This window comes from Eschrichtius robustus, chromosome 6, assembly GCF_028021215.1.
Source record: "Eschrichtius robustus isolate mEscRob2 chromosome 6, mEscRob2.pri, whole genome shotgun sequence".
NCBI classification, from domain to species: domain Eukaryota; kingdom Metazoa; phylum Chordata; class Mammalia; order Artiodactyla; family Eschrichtiidae; genus Eschrichtius; species Eschrichtius robustus.
The window spans coordinates 3,492,580-3,515,242 of NC_090829.1; the positions used below are offsets into that span (position 1 = coordinate 3,492,580).

At 47.2% G+C, this 22,663-nt stretch overlaps 1 protein-coding gene and 1 non-coding gene across 16 annotated transcripts in view; both read left to right on the forward strand.

Annotated features, from left to right (window-relative positions):
* THRB (thyroid hormone receptor beta) overlaps positions 1 to 22,663 on the forward strand; it is a 387,344-nt gene that overhangs the window by 264,249 nt on the left and 100,432 nt on the right. For 9 of the 15 annotated variants that reach the window (XM_068545826.1, XM_068545832.1, XM_068545829.1 and 6 more), the window contains one exon: positions 13,049 to 13,112. The exons of the other annotated variants lie outside the window; for them this stretch is intronic. In XM_068545826.1, the coding sequence (XP_068401927.1) occupies positions 13,091 to 13,112 (22 nt within the window). In that variant the 5' untranslated portion in view covers positions 13,049 to 13,090. The remainder of the gene's footprint in view (positions 1 to 13,048; positions 13,113 to 22,663) is intronic. 15 annotated transcript variants of the gene reach the window in all.
* Positions 13,256 to 13,371, forward strand: LOC137766889 (U5 spliceosomal RNA). Its single transcript, XR_011074416.1, has one exon. It is a non-coding gene; the product is annotated as a U5 spliceosomal RNA (small nuclear RNA).

Consider the following 22,663-nt stretch of genomic DNA (forward strand, 5'->3'; position numbering starts at 1 on the left):
AAAATTCATTTTTGTCATGCATCCCCAAGCCTTCCCTCCTCTAGGCAGCCCCCATCTTTCACCACCACCCTCAGAGGGTACCATCGTTCTTCATCTAACAAGTGTGGATTAAAGGCCTACTGTGTGCCACACGCTGTCTGAGCACTTGGGGGAATCGGTGAACAAAACAAAGAGGCTGGACTTTAAGGAGTTTGCTTCCCAGCAGAGGGAGACAAAACAATAAGCAACAAAAAACAGCAAGAAAACCAGAAGTAAAAGGTGCAGCATGTTAAAGGATGCTGCATATCCTGTGGGAAAAAAGAAAGAGTGGGGCAGGATAAGGGGTGTCTGGAAGGCTTAGAGCACAGGGAAGGGGCAGGTTACAGCAGGGGCTGGGGGGTCAAGGTGGGCATCCCCGAGAAGTTAAAGTTTGCAAGACTTAGTGGGGGTGAGGGAGGGACTGAGCGGGTGTCTGGGGGATGAGCATTTCCAGCAGAGGAATAATCCTGGTGCAGAAAGAAGTAGGAAACCATGACAGAGAGGCGATTGGGGCAGAGCATGGGAGCCATAGCGGGGTTTGGAGCAGAGGCCGCCATGAGCTGAATTATATTCCCAAAAGGGCCACTCTGACCGCCGTGTTGAGAAGAGATTAAAAGGGAAAAAGGGCAAAATAGGGAGACCTCCCAGACATGATTTTAGAGCCACTTTAGGGCCGTGGTTCTCAGCCTCGGCTGCACATCCGAACGTCCCAGGCAGCTTGACAAAACTCGGGCCTGAGTTACGAAACACTAATTGGGTTGGGATGCAGCCTGGGTGCTGGGACTTTGCAAAGCCACCCAGGTGATTTGGGTGTGTGGCCCAGGGTGACCAACAGAGTTTTAAGAGCTAAGCAGTCCCACCAGTTTGACTTTGCAGCTGGGAAGCAAAAACCCACAGCTGACCCCGACTGCTATTGGCAAAGCTGTGCTGAGAGACAATCAGAGCCTCACTGCTGTGGCAGGGCCAGAAGTGGCCGTGCAGACAGTGTGCAAACGGGGCCAGGGGCTGGCTGGAGCCCCCCTGGACCATCAGACCTTGAGGAGGTCAAGCCCATTCTTTGACTGGATGCAAACATGAGCCTGAATGTGATAGCCGGGTTCCGCCATGCCCCTGACAGAGGGCGGGTTGTACTATATCAGGGCAGAATAGAAGGATCAGGTTTGAACCTCAGGAAGTGGGTATGTGATTCACCCAACAGGCATTTTTTAAGAATCCTAGTTCCATTGTGCCAGGCATTGTGCAAGGAGCAGCTAATAAAAAGATAAGGTCTGACGGTCTGTGCCAAAGCCAAATGGCTCAGAGTGATCACGCCATATAATATTTCAAAACGTGTTATTTGTGGGAAGGCTTTAAATAAGCCAAAGGGGAGGGGGGACCCTTTGGTTGCATAGCTGAGCTGTTGGCATTTCTAACTCAGAGGGATGAATAGAACATTATTGTGTTGCATGGGCACAAGTACAGCAAGAAAAAAAAAAAAAAAAAGATGCCTGGAGCCAGCCGTGAGCCAAACATGAATCAGCAATCTCCTTCTATTGTTCGGAAAAGAATCATGATGCTGGGAGTTGGGCATTTAAGAATCCTGCAGAAATGCCCCTCCCCCCGGCAGGAAACAGACCCTGGTTGAAACATGGCATCTTCATTTTGGCTTCCTGAGCTGAAAGGAATGTAAAAACCTTGGAGAGGATTCAGGGGGAGCTGAAGTGTGAATATGGAAAATACAACCCAGAAGAAACGAGAGATGATTTAGACGCAGCGTTGGCAACCTCTCAGAGGCGGCTCACCAAGCACGTGTTGATTCTCTCTGACGAGCAGGAAGTAGGGCTCCCCCGGCTTCGTTACCTAACGAATGTTCTGGGCTGATCACCGGGCGAGCTGGTGGGAGAGGGCACAGGGCAGTGCCTACCTTGTGAACACCTTCTGATCTGTGGCAGTGGGCAGGGGGGTTTGAACCCCAGCTGCACCAGAATCGTCACCTGGAGGCCTTGTGGAAGCACAGCCTGCTGGACCGCCCTCTCAGAGGTTCTGACTCAGTAGGTCTGGGGTAGGGCCTGAGCATCTGCATCTCTGAGTCCCCAGCTTATGCCGAGGCTGCTGAGCTGGGACCGCGCTGGAGGAAATAAGTCATGGGGCAGGAGCGGAGGGTGAGCATGGCTTGAGGGCAGAAGTCCAGGTGCTTCTGTGCCATTGATGTGTTGGTGCTATAGCGGGTCCCTCAGTGCATAGGTAGTGGCTTTTAAATTTATTTATTTATTTATTTTTGGATGTGTTGGGTCTTAGTTTAGTTTCTGTGCGAGGGCTTTCTCCAGTTGCGGCAAGCGGGGGCCACTCTTCATCGCGGTGCCCGGGCCTATCACTGTCGCGGCCTCTCCCGTTGCGGAGCACAGGCTCCAGACGCGCAGGCTCAGTAGTTGTGGCTCACGGGCCCAGTTGCTCTGCAGCATGTGGGATCTTCCTGGACCGGGGCACGAACCCGTGTCCCCTGCATTGGCAGGCGGATTCCTAACCACTGCGCCACCAGGGAAGCCCGGTAGTGGCTTTTAATTAGCAATGTGCTTTGGATCAACTACACTGGTCATGATTTTGCCACCCGCCAAGGAAGCACGGCCAGAGGGAGGGAAAGAGAGTTCTCTGCAGGCCTGCGGCAGTCAAACAGGACGTAGTGTGTCCAGTGACTCTGAACCAATGAGCGTGTGTAGCTTCAGGGGTAAGAGAGTGACAGTAGGGTGACCCATCTCCACATTCGGCTTATACTCCAGTGCTTCTCTCATGAGCAGAAGTTCTCAACAGAATCAGCTGGGAAGCCTTTTCTAGGTACACATTCCAGGACCCAGCCCCGGAGATGGTGACCAAGGCTTCTCCGCTGATTCTGCTGTGAACCCCTCCCTTGAGATTAAGAACTGCTTTTCCTGCAGCCTCCATGGTCGTGCCCCACCCTTACAAGAAAGCAGAGTGCAAAGCCAGCCTCTTCGAAGGTGCACGACTCCTTCACCTCACTGGGTCTCGCTGTCACTCTGTTACTACAGGACTCGAGTGTCTCAAATTCCAGGATGCACACTTGAAATGCAAGGGGGTCTTCAGAGAAGGAAACTGTCCAGTCACAGAGCTGGGGGCCTGGATCAGCCCCCCTTCTAGACCAGGTTGACTGGGCTGGTCCTGAGTGGAGAGGTGGGGATACCTGTCCAGCGTCAAGTGTAGCCCACCAAGATGGTGCCCCAGTGCCTCTGACTTGTTCCCAAACGGTGTAGGCTGTTGGCTCCCAACATGTGATTCCTGGGAAGTACAGTCCAATCACCCAGGAACTTGGACATGCAGACTCCCAGACACCCCTGCCCGACACCACCACCCCTAGACTGGCTAAATCAGAAACTCTGGGGGCAGAGCCCCGGCCACCTGTTGTGAGGAGCCCTCCAGGTGTTTGCCGAACTTTGAGAACCGCTAGTTTAGTTTATATGTAGCTTCCTTGCTACACATAAGTCAGAAACAGAACAGGATAGAAAAGCAGGCGACCCGCCATTTATAGATTTATTGAGATCCTCTTACAAGAATTCTGGCGTGCGTAACATGCTCATTTGTCAGATTCTCACCTAAGAACTTAGCGTCCAGCCACTTTCTCGGCTGCCTTCGGCGTTCCTGCAATTCCCAGTGATAACGCAGCTTATTGCATCCCCCTCCTAAGACAAGGCAAGGACTGTGTTCCTTTACTTTTTAGAGACTTCATCGCAACTTCACCATGTGATAGGGGCTCCGGAAACTCTACTGAATGATGGTCGTATCTTGTTTATGCCCACAATGAGCTTAAATCCAGCCGAGATTTCATTCTCTGTTCTCTCCTCCACAGCTTACGCCAGGCTGACCCACTGAAAGGTCAATATGAAACTGAAAGGTCAAATTATGTAGCCCTGGGTTCACAGAGAGTGAGGGCTGAAAAGAGATCAGGTAAACCACACCCTCGAACTTTCCACTGATTCCCAAAGCTGTTACAGCCACGGTCCCCAAACTCTGTACCGAGGCACCCTGGGAGTGCCACAGCAAACCCAGAGGAACACAATGGAATGTCTAATTTCTGAGAGAAACACAGGCACAGCTGTCAGACGCCATGCAAATACTACTATTAGGCTGTTTGCAACTATTTACTTAATAAACAGAACATTTGTTCCTTTTGCCTGGGGTCACTGTGAAGCAGTTTCTGGAACAGTAGGGGTGCCAGGAAAATTGAGAACCTCTGTGCTCTAGAATCACTGAGCCTGGAAGGAGGTATATTTTGACCGTACACTTTCTGGTGGCATATTTAAGGGAATTCATATTCCAAATTTAACTTAAAAGTCAGGAGGAAAAAAAAAAAAAAAACTCTAACCTAAATGGGAATAGAATTTTGAAAAAGAATAGATACCTGTATATGCATAACTGAATCACTTTGCTGTACACCCGAAACTAACACCACATTGTTAATCAACTGTACTCCAATATAAAATTTTTTAAATTCATAAATTAAAAAAAAAAAAAGAAAAGTGCAACTCCATGAGTCTCTTAAGGGCTTCTTTTCTTTCTTACCTTCCTAGGTAGATCTATTCACCCCAATTACCTGACTCAACCCTTAACCACGGTTCCTGTAATTTAAAAAAAAATCACCTTTCTTCATGACTTAAATATAATGGATTAATTCTTACAAATTTGAACTGATAATTGCTCTGATGCGTTCCTGAAAATCACCTTTAAAACACATTGTTGAAAGACAAAATCTAAGCTGTGTGTGCAATGTGCTCGCAGGAAACCGTTGACTTTGTCAAAGTATTCAGCCTTCACCGGGCAGCATTAAACAAGAACCCACAGAAGGGGAAAATGGAGATCGTACAACGTTTCTGAAGTCTATTTCTGTAGATACTCTGCAATGCAGACGCTCTCCTTCCGCCACATTTGGCATTTAAGAAGTAGTGAACAATTATAACTATATCTATTAGGAGAATTTTATTTGCATCTTCAAGGGATTTGGGGGAGCAAAGCAATCTTCATAATGTCTCCTCTGGAAGAATATTCTTTCGATCCCAGGGTTAAAAATCTGCAAGGAGCTCAGGGCAGATTCCAGAGGCAACAGAACCCAAGCTCCATCTGGGCACTGCCGTCGCCCTGGGATGGAGATGGTCGGGGTCAAGCAGTAGAATCGTTTCTTAGGAGGCTGTCGAGGGCAGGGGGATGGAGTGGGTTCTTGTTTGTTGTTGCCTCACTCGCCATCAGACTCTTTTAAGAAATCAATAATACATCATTCGCTTCGCTGTTACCGTTTTATTTTCCCACATGTTTGTCGTTGTCGCTACCCGTGTCCTGGTGAGTCACCTAACCGCAAGTAAACATTGCGGCATCTGGTGGTTCTGCGTGGTACCCTTGTTCCTCAGGCATTATGACGGATGCATCCCAGGCCCCTCAACACACATGCCCGTTGTTGTCTTTGGCGCAGGGATGCAGCACTCCTGTCCACCAGGTGTCAGCAGAGGCAGTTTTAACCGCTTGCTTTGGCCAACAAGACATCTGTTGAGGTTGTTTCTCCTGCTGCGTCGGGCGATTCCCTCAAACTACCCATCTGCTTCCTCTTAAGAGTCTTACTTCTCAGAAGCATTCAGAGGTGATGGCCCACCTCTAGAGAAAGGTAGCTAGGAGGAAAGTGTGTTATAAACTTAGCAGGCGGCGAGTCGAGGCTTTCAGAGGTGGCCTCATAAAACTTTTTCCGGCTGGTTCCTTCTTGACTTTTCTATCACTGCGTTATGTGGCTAGAAATGGTTCCAAGTTTCGCTCATCGTGACACTAAATTAGATGTAGCAGAGAGTTTTAGATTCACAGGGGACTTGTGTGTTTGTTTGAAAGCCCACTCTGACCCCAAGAACCCCACTCCTAGCACTGCTGACCTAGTCTTCAAAGGAGAAACAGGATTTGTCTCAGTCTGTGGCCCCAGGCCCTTGCACGTGAGGATGCAAGAATACCACCAAGTGCCAAGCACATCTGTTCTATTTCATCCATCCATTCTCTTTGAGGTGGATGACCTTACCCACCTGGGGACGTGACTCTTGACCTCCGCCGTGTCATTCCGTTGACAAATGGCAGGGCCCGTGCTCCTTCCAAGCCATGGTGACTTTGCCCAGGAAAGAGAAGGAGAAAGAGAAGGGAAGAGGGAGAGAAGGGGGCAGTGATTTGGCATGGACAGAGGTTAAAAGGAAGAGGAGAAATGAGCCACAGAGTGGGATCGTTGAACTTGAATTAAAATCATTTTACCGAGAACAAAAAAAATCAGCCACAGCAAATTAAGCTCAGTTTCAACCACAGAGCCTGGCTGTGTTCTCTCACTACTAAAGGCAAAACACTTAGAGTGATGGCCGAAAATCTGAAAAGGAAATTATGGCTTTGCCACCCAGAGTTTACTGATGTCTCTGATGTGGGGCTCTAGGCTCCCGCCACGGCCAGCGGAGAGGTTGTCACCCTGCCCCGTGCTCTAACAGGTGATCCTCTGGGACGAACACCTGGGCCATGTCACAGGGCAGAGCCATGACTATTTTCCCACATCTTTATTAGGTAACTCACAGTCTTATGTTCCATTTTAATCAGCCCAATCCCTAGTCTAACTGGGCTGGCTTTGTAAATTTTTTTCTCGTACTGCATTTTTGCTACTACACTCCCAAATAGGGTTAGTTTTACCACGTGGAAAAAGGTGGATCACAATGGTGTATGCTTTGAATACCCCTGGCCTCTGTTCTTTTCTATGTGAGAAGTGCCTAAGTTATTACCATCGTCAGAAATTCAACCATTATATATTCACTTCACTGGATCCTAGACTTACTCTTAAAATGCAAAGACCTCAGGGAAGGACAACTGGGGCTGCATTTGGAATGCTGTAGAATTGGATACAAATTCACCTGCGTACCCAGCCTTCCTTGCTCCCCGTAACAAATTTAAATGAACTTGAAGGGGAAAAAAATTCACAAAAGGTAAAATTCAGACTGGGAAGAGGAGAATGGCAGAGGAGAGAGGAGCATTTCCACCTCCATCTTATCTTAGGGTCTACGGAGGTGGGCTTCTGTGCTGTTATGTCTTTTAAACCACTTCAGGGAGCCCCTAGTGGCCAGATAACAGCTCCAGTTGCCCACACCTTAGGGATGACTGGGATTGGCCAGGAGATGACCGGGTGTAATAATAGTGACTATAATAATGAAGTCCTCTTCCAGTACTGTAGGTCGGTGTCCACTTTTACATTTACAGAGCATTCTCAAATTCCCTGGTCCTCGTCATAACCTGAAGGGTGGGAGATTGTGATTTCACTTCACAAGGGCTGCTCAGAGCGTGAAGAGACCCGGCCAACATGTGCAAGCTGCTGACCTGAGACCCAAAAGCATCCGAATGACTCTCAGCCCAGGGTCTGTCCTCCATACCCTGGGACTGAACTTGTTCTTACCAACAATTCCCAAGCATCAGGGACAAAGCTGTGATCGGGGGAAAGGGAGAGAAGCAGACACTCCAAGAGGGAGAGAGAGAGCTTCATGACCTCACTGCCCTCCCAGATGGGGGCAGCCCCTCCGAGGGCACAGCTACTTGCCTGCACCCAGGCAAAGTGGTGGCAAAGCCAAAGTGTGGGCGGGGGGCGAGGACTCCAGCCCCATCCCACAAACCCCCCCGCGGTGCCCAGCGTCCCCCAGACCTAGTCAGAACAGCGCTTGCTGCATAAACACAACTTCAAGACCCATCCCAAGTGGAGGGTGTAGCTTGGCCCTCAACTCATGTCTCCATGACCTCTGACATGAGGTCTATGTAGGAAGCCCGTGGTGTCCACGTGTGTCGATGGCAAGTGAGACGGTGTTCTGTCCGCCTCTGAGAGTCTACCCGGTATTAGCGGTCTCAGCGTGGAGCCCGTAATAGCCAGAGGCTGGAGCATCTGACCTTGTAAACAGAACCAAGAGAGTTGCCTGTGAACTTGACCCCTGCCCGCCCCACACGGCCCCCTCTTGGCTTCCTGGGGCCGCCCGGGAAGCACCTGCTGAAGACGTAACTGATGACCCCAGTATAGCTCACCATTCAGATGCTCTGAGAGCCAGGGAGAAGCAAACGAGGACCACAAATGCCCTCCTCGGAAAAGGTAGATGTAGAGCCGTGAGGGGGATGCATCTTTCATTTTTTAATTGAAGTAGAGTTGATTTACAATGTTGTGTTAACTTCTGCTGTACAGCAACGTGATTCGGTTATACATATATCTACATTCTTTTTCATGTTCTTTTCCATTATAGTGATGCTTGTTTCATTTTAATTATGTGCAGACTATATAAGCAATGACTCACTAGGTCTGCGTGGAAAGATTTTCCAAGGGGGGATTTTCACAGTTGTCCCTTCAGTGTTGTGTTTTCTACAGAGAAAAAGAAAACACAAGGGGACAAAAGGGCGTGCGGTCAGGGCCAGGGCCTTTGACAAGGTGGGTGGGGTTCTCTCTGGCCCTAGTCTAACTTTGTGACCTTGAACACTAAGACAGGAAAGTAGCAACGATCCCAGGCCGATAGGTCAGCATCCTGAGGAGTCCCCCTCTGCACCAAGGCAGAGTTATCTTCTCAAATCAGGTCACTCCCTGAAGGACCTTCCGTGGCTCCCCATTTTCCATGGGACAAAGTCCAAATTCCATAGCAAACCTCCCAAGACCCTGCATAATTTGAGGGCATTTCCTAGTTTTCCTACACAAGGCTCATTTCTTGCAGAGTATTCAGTGGGCCTCAGGGGCACAAGGAGGAGAATAAAGCACTAAGTCCTTCGCTGGGGAGAGGCCTGTTGCAAAGAAGAGCCTTCGGATACAGGGTCACCTCCACCTAGAAGCCTTCCCAGATTGCCCCAAGTAGAAATGACCTCTCTTTCCCTCGTGGCCCAGTCTGCACTGAAGAGACACTTCAGGTGAAACCTGTCCACACGTTACACTGTTTTAGCATGATTCTCTCCCTCTGGCAGATTAGAAGCCCCCACGTGGACGGGCCCAACTGTTGTCTTCGGACAAAGCCTGGGGCAGCACCTAAACAGAGTAGGCCCTCAATCAAGGCCTCTAGGCTAACCAGCCACATGTGAGAGGGATGTTCTCGGTGTAGCAGCACTTTCCTAGGGACTACGCTGAAGACCACTCTCCCCTCAGTTGGTGCTGAAATGCTGCAGCTGTGAAAGGACGCTCGGCTCCGAGGGGCCGGGGTGCAGACCCTTACTGGGTCTCACCGGAGGCTCTCCTCTGCCCGGGAGCAGCAGGCCTGTTGTAACGATGACCTGCAGGCTGTGAGTGGCCCCCAGGACGGGGGTAGCGGTGCAGTCAGCGCTGCTCACATCACCCCCCACCTCCTCGCTGCCGGCCCACTCACCCAGCCAGAGGGGAAGGCCTGTGCTCGCTTTCCTTTCCCCACAGGTAGCGCACTCCGCTTTCTTTCTTTGTAAGGCGTTTGGACTTTGTTTCCTCCTTTGACGCCGTGACCCCCTCGGTGGCTCCGGAGGGGACCTCCTGTGCTTCCCTCCTCCGCACAGAGCACCGGCTGACACCCGCCCTGTGTCCCGGGCAACCCCGAAGCAGCCCCGGGATGCCTGTCCACTCAGAGCGTTTAACTGCAGTTTAACACTCGAGAGCTCGTTGCAGGAAAGTAGCACTAAATAATATGAAATACTAGAGTCCTGTAGGAATAGGAACCGACATGCACGATTAACGCTATAGGAGTGGGAATAGGAGCAGAAATGTACTATTAATGCTATAGGAATATTAACAGTTTAGTAGAGTGTAGTGGTATTAAAGTGCTATAGGAATAGGAACAGGAATATACTATTACTGCCATAGTAATGGTAACAGTTTAGTATAGTGTAGTAATACTAAAGTGCTATAGGAATAGGAACAGGAATATACTACTAACGCTATAGTAATCGTAACAGTTTAGTACAGTGTACTCATACTAAAGTGCTATAGGAATAGGAACAGGAATATACTACTAACGCTATAGTAATGGTAACAGTTTAGTACAGTGCACTCATACTGAAATGCTATAGGAATGGGAATATACTATTAACGCTATAGTAACGGTAACAGTTTAGTATAGTGTACTAATATTAAAGTGCTATAGAAATAGGAATATACTATTAACACCATAGTAATGGTAACAGTTTAGTATAGTGTAGTAATACTAAAGTGCTATAGGAATAGGAACAGGAATATACTATTAATGCCATAGTAACGGTAACAGTTTAGTATAGTGTAGTAATACTAAAGTGCTATAGGAATAGGAACAGGAATGTACTACTAACGCTATAGCAATGGTAACAGTTTAGTACAGTGTACTCATACTAAAATGCTATAGGAATGGGAATATACCATTAACGCCATAGTAACGGTAACAGTTTACTATAGTGTACTAATACTAAAGTGCTACAGGAATAAGGACAGGAATATACTATTAACGCTATAGTAATGGTAACAGTTTAGTATAGTCTAGTGATACTGAAGTACTATAGTTAGTACTTTAGTACTTTCCTACAGTAGAAGGAAAACAGTACTAAATAACAAAATCAGTACTAAATTTCGTGGTGGTAACAATATGTTTTAAGCCTTAATGAGATGTTTTTCCTCTCTCTGGATACTTTCTGCTTCACACACAATACTTTCTTCAGTTCCGATGCCTGTTAAATTGAAAATTTGAAAACAAAGATATTTTTTAAAGGGTTGGTATAGCAAGAACATAGCTAGGATAAAAAGGACACGAAACGCTTTTGCCACATTTGTATTCATGCTGTGGTTTAGTGTCGGTATTGTCAGTCAGGATTCCTCTGGTTGCAAGGGGCAGAGACCTTCCTGGACCCGGCTTCCGCGGACGCGGGCACCGTCTTGCTCAAGAAGGGTTGAGGAGGCCGCAGGGACACAGCTGGGCCTCAGGGAGAAGTGAAAGCAGGGCTCTGAGGCCACAGCATTCTCTTGTCACCCCAAGTTCTCCATGAATGTCAGGTGCATCCTCTGTCTCACCTTCAGACCGGCTTTGGCCGTGTGGCTAAAAGGCATGGCGTCAGACAGTTCGAGAGTTTTAGCTTCTGATAAATTCTGCCACCAGAGCTGGAATACGTTAACCTACCCCTCTCCCTCCCTCTCTTTCCTCCTCTCTCCAAACATCCCCAAAAAAGCATCATGTTAGCCCCTCCCAGGTCTTGGCCCACTTCGGCCAGAGGTGGGGCACTGTGGTTGGCCCAGCCGGAGCCCAGGTTCCTTGTCCGCTCCAGATGGTGACCCTTGAAATGTTCATCAGTAGCAAGAACGCATTTTCCTAGTAATTAATCGTCATCTCTTCTACCAGATGCCAGTTCAGCAATCTCATACCATGCCGTATCAACTTTCATTCATTTTATTTCATTCACTTATTCAGAGCATATATTTCTTTTTTAATGTTTTTGTATTTATTTTTGGCTGCGTTGGGTCTTCGTTGCGGCGTGCAGGCTTCTCATTGTGGTGGCTTCTCTTGTTGCAGAGCATGGGCTCTAGGTGCACGGGCTTCAGTCGTTGCGGCATGTGGGCTCAGTAGTTGTGGCTCACGGGCTCTAGGGCGCAGGCTCGCTAGCTGTGGCGCACGGGCTTAGTTGCTCCGCGGCATGTGGGATCTTCCGGGACCAGGGCTCGAACCCGTGTCCCCTGCATTGGCACGCGGATTCTTAACCACTGCGCCACCAGGGAAGCCCCGCATATATGTCTTGAGTGCCTATTTTGTATCGGACACTCTGCTCATGTGGAAGATATAAACATGACCAAGACATAGTCCCTGCCACAAAGAGGTTACAGTCTAGTGGGAAAGGCAGCCTTGGAAACATGTGGTGACCACATGTGATGACCGAGGCGTGACCATCAAGGTATGAATTCAGTGCTGCAGGATTCGACGTGGAGACAGAGAGGGCATGGGCGCATATATAAACCCACACTGTAAACACAGTCCACATGCTTCCTCTTCTCCGATCAGTTATTAGCATCAGGATGTTCCCTCCCTCATCCAATGGCTTGTGTTTACCCAGCACTTTCATTCACATCCTCTTCACACCTCAGAATCATCAGCCACGTGAAGCAGGTAAAGCAAGTATTATCTTCCTCATTTTGCACGTGAAGAAATCACCATCCCACAGCGAGTACATGACAGCACTGGCCCGTAGACCCATGCCTAGGGCTCCAGTACAAGGCCAGAGCCACCGTGCTGCACTATCTACTGCTGGGTACAGAAACCCTTCTAGAAAAAGAAACCTCGTCCTGATCTGTCCCCAGCAATACGCGGAAGGACTCTGACCCACGTTCAGCAGCCATCTGGTTCGTCATCTGTGTGTGTCCTTCAACACTCTGCCCTCCGTCGGTGCCTCTGGTCTCTGACCCCCACCGAGTCTCCATCCCCATCCCCGTATGAGGCCAAGTCCGTCTGCTGCTCTCGGATCTCACTGATACAGTGACGAGGAGAAGGGACTCAGCACTGACCAAGGAAAAGTCACACATAAGATGTGAATGTGGATTCCATTCTCCGGAGCAGTGTGTCTAAGACTCCAAAGTGTCCATCAGTCATCTGCAGTTGCATCTCGTCCAAGTGCAGATCTGATGGAGCAGGTTGGACATAGGACCCGAATTTTCTGTCTCTAGCAAAGCTCCCAGTGATCTGAGGCTGCTGGTCCACAGACCACACTTGGAGAAGCAAGCATCTGGATTGAGGACGCTGACACATCCTCAGCCGCTCTTGGGAAAAACAACAAGTCACTCGGCTGGTGCTTTCTTGAAAAACTTGAGATGGCAAATAGACATGTGACCTTGAAGAAAATATTATTACAAAGACGTGTTTATAGGAGGAACCCCGAGATGAACATTAAAAGGGCTTGTAAACTTATGTGTATCACGCAGCCCACCTCTGCTTCACTTTCCCTGAGTTGGAAGTAACAAGTCACCTCCAGCTAATTAATGCATGTGATGTTGTTTGGAACAGAACCTTATGGAAAATGCAGGTTATAACCCATGGTATTTTTCTTGTCTTTTTCTCTATAGGAGATGTCAGTGAAAAAAAGGGTCCAGAATGATTACTAACCCATGACTCCCAACAGTATGACAGGTATCTGTTTTATTTTCTTTACTCTGTGTGTTTCCATTTTTGTTCCACCCGAAGAGAAATATAGGCTTCCTAAAAGACCAACCTAAGAGTCTTAGCAACAGTTATTTCCCAGCCAATGAGTGTTATTAAATGCAAATATATCCATACTCTGGTTTCTTTTCAGCTCGTATAAATCTTTCGCCTTTTACTAAAGATTTCTGTGGAGGTGGGGGGGGGGGAAATTGCAAATATATCCTGTGACTACATCCCAACAAATGTGCTTCCAGCTTTTTCGGAAGCCTTGAGATGCACCATCACCAGAAACATGATGGGAGGAAATGATAATTCACAGTGAAATCCTAGTTTTCAGCCTTCCCAAGGTTACCCTCTCACACCCAATACTTTCACCTGCCACATTCATTCAGATCAGTATAAGAAATGGCTCTATGTACTCAGTGACCACTGAGTTCAGGCGTCTTCCTGAGGGAATATTCAGCAGCAGAGTCAGAATGGAATATGATGAGAGCACGTAAGCTGAAGTGAGCTAGAAAGCAAGGGACGGAGGAGAGACAGAACGCCCCCTGAGGAACAGAAGGTTGCAATAGCACGGATTCTCTGTTCAACGCACAGAGCTGGGGTTACAAACTCACGGGCCCCAGGGGCCAGATAGATAACGCCCGTGCCCAAAGCAGCTGGCTGTCAGGAAAAACAAACCAAACAGGAGAACCAGGCAACAAGCAGGGAGGGAACCCAATGTGTCCAGAGATTTCAAATTTTCAAGAGAAGCTGGAAGCCAGATTTGGAATGAAATATCCCCATTTCTATTTGGTGTTTTTTTGGCCGCGCTGCACGGCATGCGGGATCTTAGTTCCCTGACTAGGGATCGACCCCGTGCCCCCTGCAGTGGAAGCACGGAGTCCTAACCACTGGACTGCCAGGGAAGTCCCCAAAATATCCCCATTTCTAAATGCAAGCGATTAACATATAAAAATATCAAGGATTCATGGGCCGGTCAAAATACGTCTTCTGACTAGAATCAACCGTGGGCTCTCAGTTTATAACCACACCTTCCAGCCCAACCCCAAGCCTAGGACTGTCGTTGGGTTACCATGGCAGCAGGGCAGGTACCCACAGACCTCAGCCTTCTGCAAGTTTACAAGCCTTACGTAATGGCCATAACCTTACATCTCCCAGAATCACTGCCCTGTCTCTCGACCCACTGATACTCGAGTTCCTGGTGCAGCAAAAAGATAGAGCACCTGAACATACTGGAATGATTCACACCTGTAGGATAGCCTCGGAATCCCATCTCATCTTCCCATCTTATTTCTCAGTAACAGGCACCAAAACACACCCTCCCCCATTTCTGTGTCACTGCCAGCTTGACCACTGTAGCCTGGAAAGCCATGGACGATACATAAACAAATAGGCGTGGCTGTATCTCAATAAAACTTTATTTACAAAACAGGCAGCAGGCCAGCTTTGGCCCCGAGGACTGTAGTTTGCTGACTCTTATTCTAGGAGTCAGGATAGTCTTATTGTTGAGCAGAATCCCCAGGCTGAATCAGCTCATCTCCAGGACAGAGCTAGAAATCCAGGCTCGCGCTAAGATGGTTCTGGATTAAGCCAGCTTTCAGCCCATCTGCGGATGCGGGACGCCTTCCCTGCGGGCTGGGCTGGAACCAGCTGCCCCCCCCCACCCACCACCCCCACCCCCGTGGAGGACGCTTTAGCCTCCCAGCATTTGCTTTATAGCAAAGAAACTAACAGCAATTCTATTTTCAAAAGAAATCTACTCCACACACGCATATGCTCAGTCTATGTTAATGGGCTCAGCTGAGAAAATCATTGCTTTAGACTCCCTTGTTTGTGGATGAAATAAAACAGTGTCCTTTTCCCTCTGTCTTTTCCTATGGTCTCAAGCTGCATGTTTATTTGAAGAAACCTAAAAGGAGACCATAATAAAGCTGTAAGTCATCAGAACTAAGTGCTTGCTTTAAAAGCATAACTTAAAGGGCAAATATGCATATTTTCTTTTTGAAACACATAATATGCAAATATGCATATTTTCTTTTTGAAACACATAATGGGTACTATTACTGTTATGCAATACAGGAAATCAATTAACCTTTTTGAAAAGAAAACCAATTTTTAAATGAACAGGAGTAAGAACATTGAATGTGTTTTGCCAAAACCGAGCAGACAAGCATTTTCAGATAAAAAAAAAACACCTTCAGCCACTTATGAAATTTCTGTATTTTGCATTAACTCAAATGGAGAATGGTTTATTTTCTGGGGCTATTTAATGTCCACTGCAGTGGAGTCAAGTCCTGCTAAAATGTTCTCGTTGCTCTACCTTAACCTAATTTGACATTAGGATTGTATGAAGTCACTCACCGAAAATACTGATTCTTAGAGGAAGGGAAGGAAGTGCCTTGATACCATATTTTATTGGTCTGGGATTAAGCACGGCTTCCTAGGGAATCTTTGGGGGACACTGCTAACATCTGTGTCATTATAATGAGCTCCACTTTGCATAAGATCATGATTCGCCGCATAGGGGAGTTTGTTCTAAGATATGAATACCTAAAATCTTAAATACCAAGTGAGAGGCTTTTAGCCTTGACTGAAAAGGGAACTAAGAACTCGGACCCCTCTAAAGGTGCCTGAAGAGGCAGAAACAGGGCTCTATTACATTGGCTCTGACCTGGTTCTAGGGAGTTAGCATGTGACATAAAGTCACCCCTGTGATGAACCTGCCATGTGAATAACATTAGACCTCACTCAGCGGTGTGACCCTGCCCCTCTTCTTTGTGACCTGCTTGTTCATCTAACTTCCCGGCTGCGACCTTTGCCTTCTCCTTTTTCTCGCTCAAGGCATTATATTCAGCGTGTCCCAGGGGCCAGGGGAGGAGTGTCTTCAGGATGGGAAGGACCGGAGCGTTCCGTAGGTGTCCCGGTGTTTTCACTGTGTGATCCTCAGGTTGTTTGCGTGCTTGTTTTGTGTGTGTGTGTGTGTGTTTGTTTCTTCATTTTTTTAAATGGCGGTATAGTTCCTTTACAATGTTGTGTTAGTTTCTGCTGTACAACGAAGCGAATCAACTGTACGTATACATATATCCCCTCCCTCTTGGCTCTTCCTCCCCTCCCCTCCCCCCCGGCCCACCCATCTAGGTCACCACAGAGCACCAAGCTGATCTCCCTGTGCTCTACAGCAGGTTCCCACTAGCTATCTCTTTTACACATGGTAGTGTACATATGTCAATCCTAACCTCCCAGTTCATCCCACCACCCCCGGCCCTCCCTTGTGTCCACACGTCCATTTTCTACATCTGCGTCTCTATTCCTGCCCTGCAAATTGGTTCATCTGTACCATTTTTCTAGATTCCACATATATGCGTTAATACGGTATTTGTTTTTCTCTTTCTGACTTACTTCACCCTGTATGACAGGCTCTAGGTCCATCCACGTCTCTACAAATGACCCATTTTCATTCCTTTTTTCAAAAAGGAAAAAAAGCAGATTTGTCGTTGGTGGTAGGAGGTCATGACGGGGAGGGTTCTTTACCCTTCCCAACATCTTGTATAGGTGGGAGGTTGGAGGCCACAGAAAAGGCAGTAAATGGGGGCGCATGCCCCACTCTGAACAATATAGAAGAATCTGATTTAGATGCTTTGTATCAAAGCCCCTTATCCTGATTTGTTAAGCATGATGAAATTTACATTTCTCGCTAGCCTGAGGTTGAAATTGTTTTGCATGTTGATTGGCCACTTGTATTTTTTTTCTTCACCTGTAACTTACTTGCTTGTTCATATATAGTGTCCAGTTGCCCTTTGTGGGTTTTATATTTTTCTCATTATTTGTAGAAGCAATTTATTAAGTATTCAAGATAATAACAAAGCAAGCCACCTAATGTCTCTAGAGGTTGACTTCCTTGTCAGTTAAAGGAGAAAGTGAGAAATTCTCCCTCCACTCTGAAGATTAGGTCACACCTCAGATTTGAACATTTGTAAATCACATTTTCATAAAGTCGGGCATGGGTACATTGAAGGTTGGGTGTAGAGAAAAAGGGCACCCTGGAGAAAGGTTTTTTGTGTGTTTTGGGACTATCCTAATGTATAGGTTTTTCAGAGTCAAACAAATCATCTAAGTTGGGGAAGCTCAGCGTTTTACTGTAGAGCCCATGTCATTTCCAAAGGTGGCCCTCCTAGTGTTCCTGAGGCTTTTCGACCCCTCCTTATGACCACTTCCTTCCTTCCTTCAGAGATAGAACCACAGCTGTGCTCTTGTTCCACAACCTATGGAGAATATCTCTTCACGAGGCCAGAGGTTGCTCACAGCCAGATAATGACACCACTCAAAGATAATGAATGTTAACGGCTTGCGTGCTGTTAGCTTTTCCCATCAATGAATGCTCTTCTAACATGGGATTCTGTTCACAGCTACTTAGTGACCCATCAAACCCGTGTTAGGCTTTTAATATACTATTATCATAAATAATGTTATAATGAACCACAGTGTACATGATGTGACACCTCTCTGATTATTTCCTCAGGATAAATTCTACGAAGTAAAAACAAACCAAAAAAATGCTGGGTCAAAGGGACTGAACATCTTTCAAAACCTTTTCTGTTGCCAAATCGTAACCAGGTTACTGGACCAATCAGCACTGCAGTGTCCATTAAATCACATATCCTCTAACTTTGGAGTTTTGTGGTAGTTTAATTTTGAGAAAGGCAATTAGTTAGGCAAAGTTTTATCACAGTTTTTATCAAAGTTTTTCAAAACTTTACATTTTTCTTATTGATAATAGATTTGACTACACACACACACACACACACACACAGTTGGCCACTTAAATGTCTTCTTTGTAACTTACCTGTGCAATGAACTTTTCTACTGTACTATTAGTCTTTTTCTTATGATTCATATAGTAAGGATTTAATTCACTGTCTATCATAAATGTTACAAACTTTTTCCCATTTTAGTATACGTCTCTCCTTTTTGTTTATAGCAATATTTGACCTTTTTAAAAATTTTTCTTCTCTTGAAGTAATTCCATACTAACAGAAAGGTTGCAAGATGAGTTCAAAGAATACCCAAAGTCCTCAAATGTTGACCTTTTATCACGTTTGCTTAATTCTTTTCCCTCTCTCTTTCTATCTCTACGTATATAATTTTTATTTGGTACCATTTACAGATAAGCTTGTGAACATGATGCTATGGCATTCTTGACATACAGAAATTTTTAGTTTAGATATAGTGAGCTCTCTGGAGATGTCATTTTAGGATCCCTGTCTTTGTTTTCCAGCTGAGAACGGGGCTCAGTGGGTCCTTGGGATAAGTTAACACTTCTGTGCCAACACGTAGTTCTTTTCACTTAGACACAGGGACGACTGCGTAAGAGGGAAGGTTGTCTCAACAAACACCCTTTGTGCACCAACGACAGACACCCCCATGGTACCCTTGCCCTAGCCTGGGGGGGCAGGGAGGGGAAACACGACAGTGCTGGCTGGTTCCTTCCCTCCTGCCAAAGTCAGGACAGCCACGCCCAGGTCTGTGTACTGGTCACCCGGCAAGGGACGTAACACAGAAGCCAGATGTGGCTCTGCTCCCTTTCCCCACGTTGCTCCAGAAACCAGGAGCTTGGATCGTTGATTTATATACTCCTGGCATAATTACTCTGAAAAGGCATCTGGAGGCTTATTTCACTTTTTTCCGAATTCCTGTTTCCCCAGTTGTGGCCAAAGATAAAATGTGGCCTTGGATGCCATAGAGCCAGCTATGCACATTACAGTGTGGCCACACATAGTTTCGGAGAAAGAAAAATACCGACTTGCCCAAAGAGCTAGCTCTACTGTTGGTGGAGCCAATCACAGAAGGGAACTTGGCTTTTATATTTCTTGGATATCTAACCACCTGAAGCAATGGGGGCCTCTTTGCTCCCTCCTCTGCATGGTGCCACTTCTCAAAGTAACCAAAATCTCACTGCAAGTCAGCTAGAAAGGAAAGGCCAGGCTTCCCCCAAATGCCTTGAGGGCAAGAGGAAGGCTGCTGCAGACAAATCGCACAGAGGACCTTTAAGTTCCTCCCTAGATGTCCCTCCCCATCACTCCTGAGGTACCTGCAGAAACTCCAGGTCCCCTCCTGGCTCTGGGGGCTGCAGACCCCGCCCACTCCTGTCAGGAGCCCCGCCCTCTGCCGCTCCCTCCTCCCACCCCGTCTCCACCTACTCATTCCCCTTGGAGATGGTGGCCCGTCGCTCCACCTCTCCCGTCTGCATCGCCCTGTAAGGCTCTGCTCAGCAAAATAAACAGATCTTCCTTTCTAAGGAACTCACCTTAGAAAGCAAAGGAAGGGAGAACCATAAATGCTTATCATTGTACGTTTTCCCCCATCGCACACAAATTGGAAGAGTGAAAGTCCCTGAACGGGGTCCGGTCTGGGGAAGAGAGGAGACCAGCGTCTCAGTTCAAGATTTCCTCCAGTGTCCACCATACAGGGGAAAATCAAGAAAACCACACACACCCAAAAAAAGGGAATTTCTGTGCAGCTAACACATCACCCTTTTCTTTAACACGAAAGCAAATACGGAAGGAACAGTGATACTTTCTACAATACGAATGGGTAAAGGATGCCAGACCTGGCAACATCATCTACCTAAGGAAGAGCTGGCCTTCTGGACTCTGTCTCTGTCCCTCTCCCATCCCTCACCTCGTTGACCTCCTGAACTTCTCCTGGGAGAGAAACTTCCTACTGAAAAACATGGGGCTTTCGGAAAAAGACCAAATTCATGATATCTCACCGAATTCAGCCAGATTCGTGAAAATCTTCCCTCAAAACTCCTGGGGACGCGAAGACATTTGCTTCCAGACCAACTTCACTTTCCAAATTTGAGCTGCAGACAGGGGGTCAGGAAGGTGACATGTCAAAAAAAAAAAAAAAAAAAAAAACAAGGCTTTTGGGACTTCCCTGGTGGCGCAGTGGTTAAGAGCCCACCTGCCAATGCAGGGAACACGGGTTCGAGCCCTGGTCCGGGAAGATCCCACATGCTGCAGAGCAACTAAGCCCGTGCACCACAACTACTGAGCCTGTGCTCTAGAGCCCACGAGCCACAACTACTGGGCCCATGTGCCACAACTACTGAAGCCCGCGTGCCTAGGGCCCGTGCTGTGCAACAAGAGAAGCCACCGCAATGAGAAGCCCGCAAACCGCAACGAAGAGTAGCCCCGCTTGCCGCAACTAGAGAAAGCCCGAGCACAGCAACGAAGACCCAATGCAGCCGTAAATTAATGAATTAACTAATTAATTTTTTTTAAAGTTTGAAAAGAAAAACAGGGCTTTATAGAGTGAAAGGTGGGAACACAAGAGTGAAGAAAAAAAATTGTCATACAGAGTGAAGTAAATCCGAAAGAGAAAAACAAATATCGTATATTAATGCATATATGTGGAATCTGGAAAAATGGTACAGATGAACCGGTTTGCAGGGCAGAAATAGAGACACGGATGTAGAGAACAAACGTATGGACACCAAGGGGGGAAAGCGGGGCTGGGGGGATGAATGGGGAGATTGGGATTGACATGTATACACTAACATGTATAAAATAGAGAACTAATAAGAAGCTGCTGTATAAAATAAAGAAAGAAAAGAAATGTATTTCTTCATCAACAACCCCTGTATCCCCCCAGAAGCCACCCTTTACAATATTTGGCCTCTCCTGGACCCCTACCGGGGGCCCCACTCCCTGCCCCGCCCCACCCCCATTGTCACCATCATCACTACTGTCACCACCACCACCATCACCCCTCAGTATCCACCATCTCCACTCTTTCGAGCCCCCTGTAACCAAGAATTGCCCGCACCTCTCTATTCGGCTTCTGCTGACAGTCACAAATATCAACCCTAACCTGACAGGTTCTGTTATGTCAGGAAAGATCTTCCTCTCTGTTCACCCAAGGTCCTTCAAAAGAACTGAAAGTCATTTTTCCCAACAGGAATTTAGTCCCCGATGAACACGTGATGTTATTTCATTTGCAGTGAGCCAAGAGGTACTTCTCTGGGCCACCTCCACCGGTCCCCACCCCGCAACTGACAGCCCCGGGCTCGTGTTTTACCTCCCTTGGCTTTTCTTTTACGTCTTGGCCTTCGTGACATTCTCGCTGTGGAATTTTCTGTGCTGTAGAAGGGAAACCAGTGTGGACGTCCAGCTCCCCAGCCTGTAGGATGCAGGTGCATCCCGTCATGGTGCTGCTGCTGAGCTGAGAGTCGTTTTCTCCAACCCTCACACTTCACACATCAGGAGGCAAAGGCGAGCACGGTGAAGTGACCTGCCCACGGTCACCAAGGCGGACAGTTGAGTGTTTGGACACTGTTCCCAAAGCATGGGAAACTGTGGGTTAACTGACTTTAAATAGTGATCAGGTCTCATTTTCTTTCTCTTTTTTTTTTTTTTTTTTTTTCTTTTCAATTTTATTTCTATTACATTCCCATCACCATTGCTTGCTCTTTTCTGGGGGGCCGTGCCACGTGGCATGTGGGATCTTAGTTCCCCGAACAGGGATGGAACCCGAGTCCCCTGCAGTGGAAGCACGGAGTCTTAACCATTTGACCACCAGGGAAGTCCCACCATTGCTTTCTAAGTATCTCTACAGAGTCACTTTAAAAGACATTTTTCTCACCATACAACCTTCCAGAGGTCCAATCTTACAGAACTTTTGATTGCCCACCATTTTCTTTTTGGTATTAAAGATGACATGGGAGGAACAAAAAATAAGCTAACAGTGGGGTTTACATTACATTACTGAGGACTCATGTTCTTAACTGAAGCTCTTAGTCTTTTTTGCTAAGCAGTGCGTATATAACAAATCTCCAAGGAAGATGGATTCAGCAGGCTTCCCTCAGTCTCCAACGAAGCTGGATTCAGCAGGCTTCCTTTTTTGGGGAGGACCTACCCTTGTTCTGCTCCGATTTGCCTGCACATTCCAATCACCCTGGGAGCTTTGTAAAATCCCAGTGCCTATGGCACCCCAGACCAGCTAACTCAGAATCTCTAGGTGTGGACCCAAGATGCAGTATTCTTTTAAAACTGTCCAGGTGCTTCTGAAGCGTAAGCCAGTCTGAGAACCACCATCCGGACACAGTGGTTCTCAGCCCAGGCTGCCCGTCTAGGTCCCCTCGGGAGCTATTTCAGAATACCAATGCCTGTGCCCCACCCGAGAGATTCCAGCTGAGCTGGTCTAGAGTGGAGCCTCTGGCGTCTTTGTTTTTTTTAACTCCTCAAGCGATTCTAATGTGCATCCGAGTGTTGAGAAAAGAGCAGCTGTTCTCAAACTGGGTGGTGGGGTATCAGAATCACTGAAAATTTTGGTTACAAAAAAAGGCAAAACCAGCTCTATTCTACAGTATTACCGAATGACAAGGACCTGGGCTTCTGGGTTCCTTACTAGCTCTCCAGGTGACTCTGATACGCACAGAAGCTTAAAAACCACTGATCTAGTGGTGTTTTGTTTGGTTTTGTTTTGTTTCATATTGGATGTGTTTAAGCAAATGTTTGTTTTCTAACATTCGTTCT